Raw genomic sequence first — 6,333 nt, forward strand, 5'->3', positions numbered from 1 at the left:
ATGGAAGAAGAGGATAAAGCTTTTTCTCTCTAATAGGAGAGCAAACATTAAGAGAGCGACCAAGAACAACATGGAGAAGCTAAGCATTTGCTCGCAGAGGAGTGGAGGCACGGGCAGAGCTTTGTGAGAAAGCATCCATGTGCTTTTCAACAATAAGCGACAGCAAGTGCTTCACGACTATGGAAGCGAGGAGCATCGCACTTTGGCTCGGGAGGAAAATCCTCCTTTTCCTTTTCCTCTTTCTTTTAAAACTAGATTGTTTCCTTTAACTAATTGTATCTCTTTTTTTTTTGTATATGAAGATTGTTGGGCATGGCCCAACAAAAGAAGAGTTGTTTTACCATATGTCATTGAATTGCTGAAACTTGTATTCTCCTGTTACTATTTAAACTAAAATGGGACAGAAGATTGGAGGCAATCCCCTAATCTGCCCAAAAAAAAAAGATTTCCCAGTGCCACTAAAAGAGTATCGTTTTATAGCAGCAAGTAAGTGACATTTAAGTGACGGTATAATCATCGATAAAATGCCATAGAGCGGCAATACTCATATTGTCGAACAAATACCGTGATCGTTTATAGCAGTATTTCCATCCCAACACGCCGCCTAGTTTTATTCATAAAAGCGGCGATGTAGGCTAAAAGCCCCCATTATGTTGTAGTGTGGGGTTTGAGAGATGGAGAGGCCAAGGTTGTGGCTTTGTAGGAGCTAACTTGGGCATCCAAATGTGGGTGCTAGCCTCAAATAATGCACACATACCCATATGTTTTCCCTTACTTCAAACCAAAGATTATGCATATTAAGACCAATAGCTCTCGTATATATTGAAATGGTGTTCTTTTTGTATACAATCAGTTGTAATTATGAAAACCCTTAAGAACTGAGGTCAATATCACTTTTGCAAGGGCTACCTTCTTACAAGATGTGAACCATTTTTAATATAAATTGATGGTGTTATCTCCATATAAACCATCACAACGTACATGCATTGTCTATTTTTTGAGATAGGCCATACTCCCTATCAAAATACCACACTAATTCTGGTGACGCAAAATATCGGCTTGTTTTCTAGAGGTAGATATTATGAGTGGCTAACAACAACACTTTTGATATTTCACTAGAAAAGGGCTTTGTACATAGTCCAATCCTTTATAATTGATATCACCATCGTCCAGAGGACAAAGATGGTCGCCCTACTAAGGTAGGGTACTGATATAGCAAATCACAAGGCCTTTTTTTAATAAAATGTATTAGGTACTGATCGTCCAGAGGACAAAGATGGTCGCCCTACTAAGGTAGGGTACTGATATAACAAATCACAAGGCCTTTTTTTTAATAAAATGTATTAGGTACTGATACATAACAAATCACACGGGTATATATTAGAACCCTATACCTCCACGTAGGGTAGGGCTAGAAGGGTATTATATGTGCATTGTGGAGACACATCACTCGAGGTCAATGGTGATGCTCTCGATGGTGAGAGGTGCGTTTTTGAAGCGGCCGGTGGGAACAAAGGTGACCAAGAGATGGCGTTGGAGGGAGAGCCCCAAGTCCCTGACGATGTCCCCAATTCCGACGGAGAAGAGGGTCTCGTGGTCTAATTGGTCGCGGGAGGGGGCGAGGGGGATGTGGGTGAAGGCGCTTGCAAACTGGGGGCAGGAGGCGATGGGGGTGGTCTCGGAGGCCGTGGGGAGGTTGATGAAAAGGTTGAAGTGGTAGAACTGGTGGCGTAGCAGCTTCAGCTTCACCTTCAACACCTCCTCCAGCCCCCCCACATCATGAATATCGTGTTGCCTCTTCACCCTGGCAGTGAAAGGGGACCCTTCCAACACCACAGGCTCAGGCTCAGGCTCGGCATCGACCTTGCCGGATGATGATCCATACTCCTCGTAGCTCTGCATGCTATCCATCCTGCAAAACACACGATCGATTTGATCAACTCCAATTGTGCGCTTGAATTGATGCAGTACCACTTTTTTCCTTTATATCTATATATAACATGCAGAATATACACCTAGTGCTGGCAGGGCTTGGAAATGTGGAAATATGCGATTGAGATGCCGGGCCTTGGCTGCTTTTATTATATGGTAGCTGTGCCTTGCCTGCTTTGCCAAGCTTGCAGTGTAATGTCAACAAAAGTTGGCTGGTCAGCCCGTTGCTTTAAGCTGGCGTTTGCGAACGAAAGGAAGCTTAGCTTAGCTTAGCGACATAAACCCCCCTTGAAGCTAGAGTGTTTTTGAAACGGACACTGGTATTGGACGCGTGCCTGCGGGCGACCAAGGTTCCAGAAAAGAACCAGTTCTCTCTTTATAGCCATCTCTTTCTCTCTCTCTCTTCCCCCTCTAGGCATGTCCCCATCTCCTCTCTCTCTCTCTCTCTCTCTCTCTCTCTCTCTCACACACACACACACACGTACTCACACACATACTCTTTCTCTCTCTCTCTCTCTCACACACACACACACGTACTCACACACATAATCTCTCTCTCTCTCACTCACACACACACACAAATGTAAATATTAGTATATACAATATTATGTTTTAGATACATATACCTATACATAGACACATATACTTATACATACATATATACGTGAATTTAAAAATATAAATACACGTACATAATTTTAATTAATTTTGATTAATTTTTAATGTATGGAGATGGGTGGTAAGTTGTGCTCACTTTTTAATATATAGATAGATATATTATACACAAACATACACACACACACACACATATATATATCTATATATATGTGTGTGTGTATACATATACATATATATTTATACATATACACACACACACACACTCACATATATATGTATATACACACATATATATATACATATATGTGTACACACACATATATATATGTATACACACATATATATATACATATATATACACACACACACACACATATATATATTTTATTAAAAGCTACTTTTTATTCTCTATCTCTCGCTCTCTTTCTCTCTCTTTTCACCCTCTCCCTCTTTACACCTCTCTCTCTCTCTCTCTCTCTTCTCTCTCTCTCTCTCTCTCTCTCTCTCTCTCCAGGCCTACCCCATCTCACTCTCTCTCAGGCACACACACATAGATGCAGATGTACGCACAAGCATGCACTCTCTCTCTCACTTACATACACACATGTACACACTCGTACATGCACTAATGCAAACACACACTCTCTCCTCCCTCACAAACTATATCACACATCGAAACTATCTCTCTCTCTCTCTCTCTCCTTCTCTCTCTCACGCACAAACACACTCCCTCTCTCTTCACACACACGCTCTCTCTCACACGTAGAAACTCTCTCTCTCTCTCTCTTACACAAATGTATACACACACATTCTCTCCCTCTCTCTCCTCTCTCTCTCTCTCACACACACACACACACATAAGTTTAATTAATTAAATCTTAATGCTAGGGATGCGTGGTGAGGTTTGTGCACACACACATGCACATGCACACCCTCTCTCTCTCACATATACTGGGGATGTGTGGTGAGGTTTATGCACACACACATGCACATGCACACCCTCTCTCACATATATATGCACACACTCTCAAATGTTGAAACTCTCTCTCTCTCTCTCTCTCTCTCTCTCACACACACACACACACACACACACACACACACACACACACATATGTACACACGTGCACATGCACTAATGGCAAACACACTCTTTCCCCCCTACACATACTCTCACCCTCTCTCTCTCTCTCTCTCTCTCTCTCTCTCCCTCTCTCTCTCTCGTCTGGTGCAAAGAACTAGCTATGGCCACTCAAAGCATGGAGTGGAGACATGGGTGTAGGAGCACCATCCATGAGTAAGGAGAAGGGGAAGATTGCCATGAAAGCTGATTAGCAAATTTGATTAGTATGAGTTAATTGTGATGAGCTATTCACATTGGCCTATATACCATGGACCCCTTTTCACACACTTATTAGTGTCTAACCCCACTTGGCATTTGGCCCATAAGCCTATGTCCCTCAATTATAATTGGCCCTTTGGCCCAATACACTTATGCTTGGCCCTTGGCCTTATATGTACAAGTCGTGTCTACAATTATGTGTCCACCGCTTCATTACAAAAATACTTTATGTAAGTATTTTTGAAAATCTGTTTTGAAAAATTACATTTAAAAAATCTTTTTAGTCAACTCACGTGATACATTTACATGTTTTTAAGTGAAATGCTTTGAGGCCTAATTCATGCCATGATTCATGTGTTTTGGGCCATGTTCCATACTTCTAAGTCATGTGTCCATAACATTTGTTTATATTAGTAAATTAAAAGAAAAGATAAGTAAACTTGAGTGTAGGTGAGAATTGAGGCCTTAGACTTTGACTTTTTCCATGTTATCTTGATCGAGAGAGAGAGAGAGAGAGAGAGAGAGAGAGAGAGAGAGAGAGAGAGAGAGAGAGAGAGAGAGATTTATAAGGTATTCAAAGCTTCGTGTTTGTGAACCAATCCTTGTATATGTTTATGTGTCTATGTGTGTGTGAATCCACTCTTATCAGAGTGGATAAGATAAGTGTGCGAAAAGACCTAAAAAGGCATTATATGTGGTCAGTAACTTCAATTCCAAAGAGAGCTAAAAGGCAGTCTCAAAGAGCTCAAGAAATTGGAGGATGCGGTACTAAGTTGTCAAAAACAAACTTGAAGCAGAGGAAAATTCAAAAGGGCTTGAGGCCATGCCTTAAATGCAACGAAATCTAGTCGAGACTATGCCTTAAATGCAATTGGAGCTAGATGAGACAAGTTCATCCCCTCAAACGCTAACAGGGACATTTTTTGACAGACTTTCTACACATGCTTCACATTTAACCACCTTAGCTATCTCACTAATATCCGAGAGAAAACACGAGTTTTTTTTCCTCGACCTTGTTGCTCTCTAGGAAATAGGGTTTGAATCACCCATAAGCCATAGAGATGTAGAGTGGATGATTAGGAAGTTATCTAGGCACATTGCCCAAACCATGTTAATGGTAATCTTCCATGGGAATGTAGTATTCGAACAACCAGATGATAACTTTGAATTCCTCGTTCATCCCATAGTTGTTATTAATTTTAGAGTTTGAGTGAGAATCCTCATACAATCCTCAAGACTTTCCTGGAGATGATGAAGCCTTCTTGCTAAGTCTCACAGAGAACCTATCTTTTCATGGCCAATGCCTTGTAGTCCTACTGCTTCAAAGAATGCAGTCCAGAATTTTGATGTGAATTTGGGATCTCGGTCGCTTACTATCCTCCTGGGGTGAAAGAGAGTGAAGCCTTCAGTCCATGGGGAATCTAAACTTGTACTTGTCCTTTTTATCTCAGCTTGAAACTTTGGAGAAGTTAAGCTCTAGAGGATTCGACACTCAACACATTAATTACCCCGATGTGAATGCTGAAGAGTTCAAGCTAAAGTGCTATAGAAATGGTTCCATGGTAGTTCCAAGGATCTAAACGTGGACAAGGAAAAGAACATGAAGTTAAAAAAGCTTACTTTTCCATACAAGTAGGATACCTCCTACCCCATGCTTTCATTTTACCAAAAATCCCTTCACCTCGGATCCGACCCAAGAAGAGATAAAAGAACCAGAGGATTCACATCATCATGAGGATCACATGCAAAAATGAAAAACGATTACCTAACCAAATAAAAGGTGGGTTAGGTTAGAGAAGCTCAATGGGAAGTCATAGATTTAGAGTAACTAATCTAGAGGCTGAGAGAGACTATCAAGGATGCTATAGACCCTCTTGATGAGACCATACCTAATAAAGGGAAATTACTCTGACTTAGGAAAGACAACATCTTGTTGCCCAAAAGATAGAAACAACCACTAAATTTGAGCAATAGTTGTTGAATCGTGGATAGAATAAATATGGACAAGTACTATTGGGGGAAAGGAGAAAAGGGGTAGTAACACATGAAATCTTGAACCTTAAATACTCCTTGAAGAGCATAAGGAGAAATGTCATGCCTCGCAATTTATCCAAAATTGGAATGACATATAGTTTCTTCCTATATGAAGAAGCATTAGTGATCCCATGAATGTGACAACCATAATCAAAATCTCCTCCTTGTCACTATCTCCATGATTATAATGCAAATAGACCTCAATAACATAATCAGGTAGAATCTACCTCAATATGCTATTCCCAATTTAATAATGACTACCTTGATCAAAGAGAGTAAACAAAATCCAAGACCTCTAGGGTTTACCTTATGTTTTCAATGTATGTGCTAGTACTCTATCTCAGAGCATGGGCTTGAGTGATTTTGTTGAGTGATTGTAATGTCCCATAACATCCAAGACCTAAAGGATT

The 6,333-nt window shown here is 40.6% G+C and overlaps 1 protein-coding gene across 1 annotated transcript; it reads right to left on the reverse strand.

Annotated features, from left to right (window-relative positions):
* Positions 1–974: 974 nt before the first annotated feature.
* LOC147603209 (uncharacterized) lies at positions 975–2,034 on the reverse strand. Its single transcript, XM_086796677.1, has 2 exons — positions 2,016–2,034; positions 975–1,912 (listed from the first exon to the last, which is right to left on the reverse strand). Exon 2 carries the CDS (start codon positions 1,909–1,911, stop codon positions 1,447–1,449), a length of 465 nt encoding a protein of 154 aa, XP_086652803.1. The 5' UTR covers position 1,912; positions 2,016–2,034; the 3' UTR covers positions 975–1,446.
* Between the last annotated feature and the right edge of the window lie 4,299 nt (positions 2,035–6,333).

This window comes from Cibotium barometz, chromosome 64 (genome assembly GCF_041138505.1).
Source record: "Cibotium barometz isolate CiBa-2024 chromosome 64, ASM4113850v1, whole genome shotgun sequence".
In the NCBI taxonomy this organism is placed as follows: domain Eukaryota; kingdom Viridiplantae; phylum Streptophyta; class Polypodiopsida; order Cyatheales; family Cibotiaceae; genus Cibotium; species Cibotium barometz.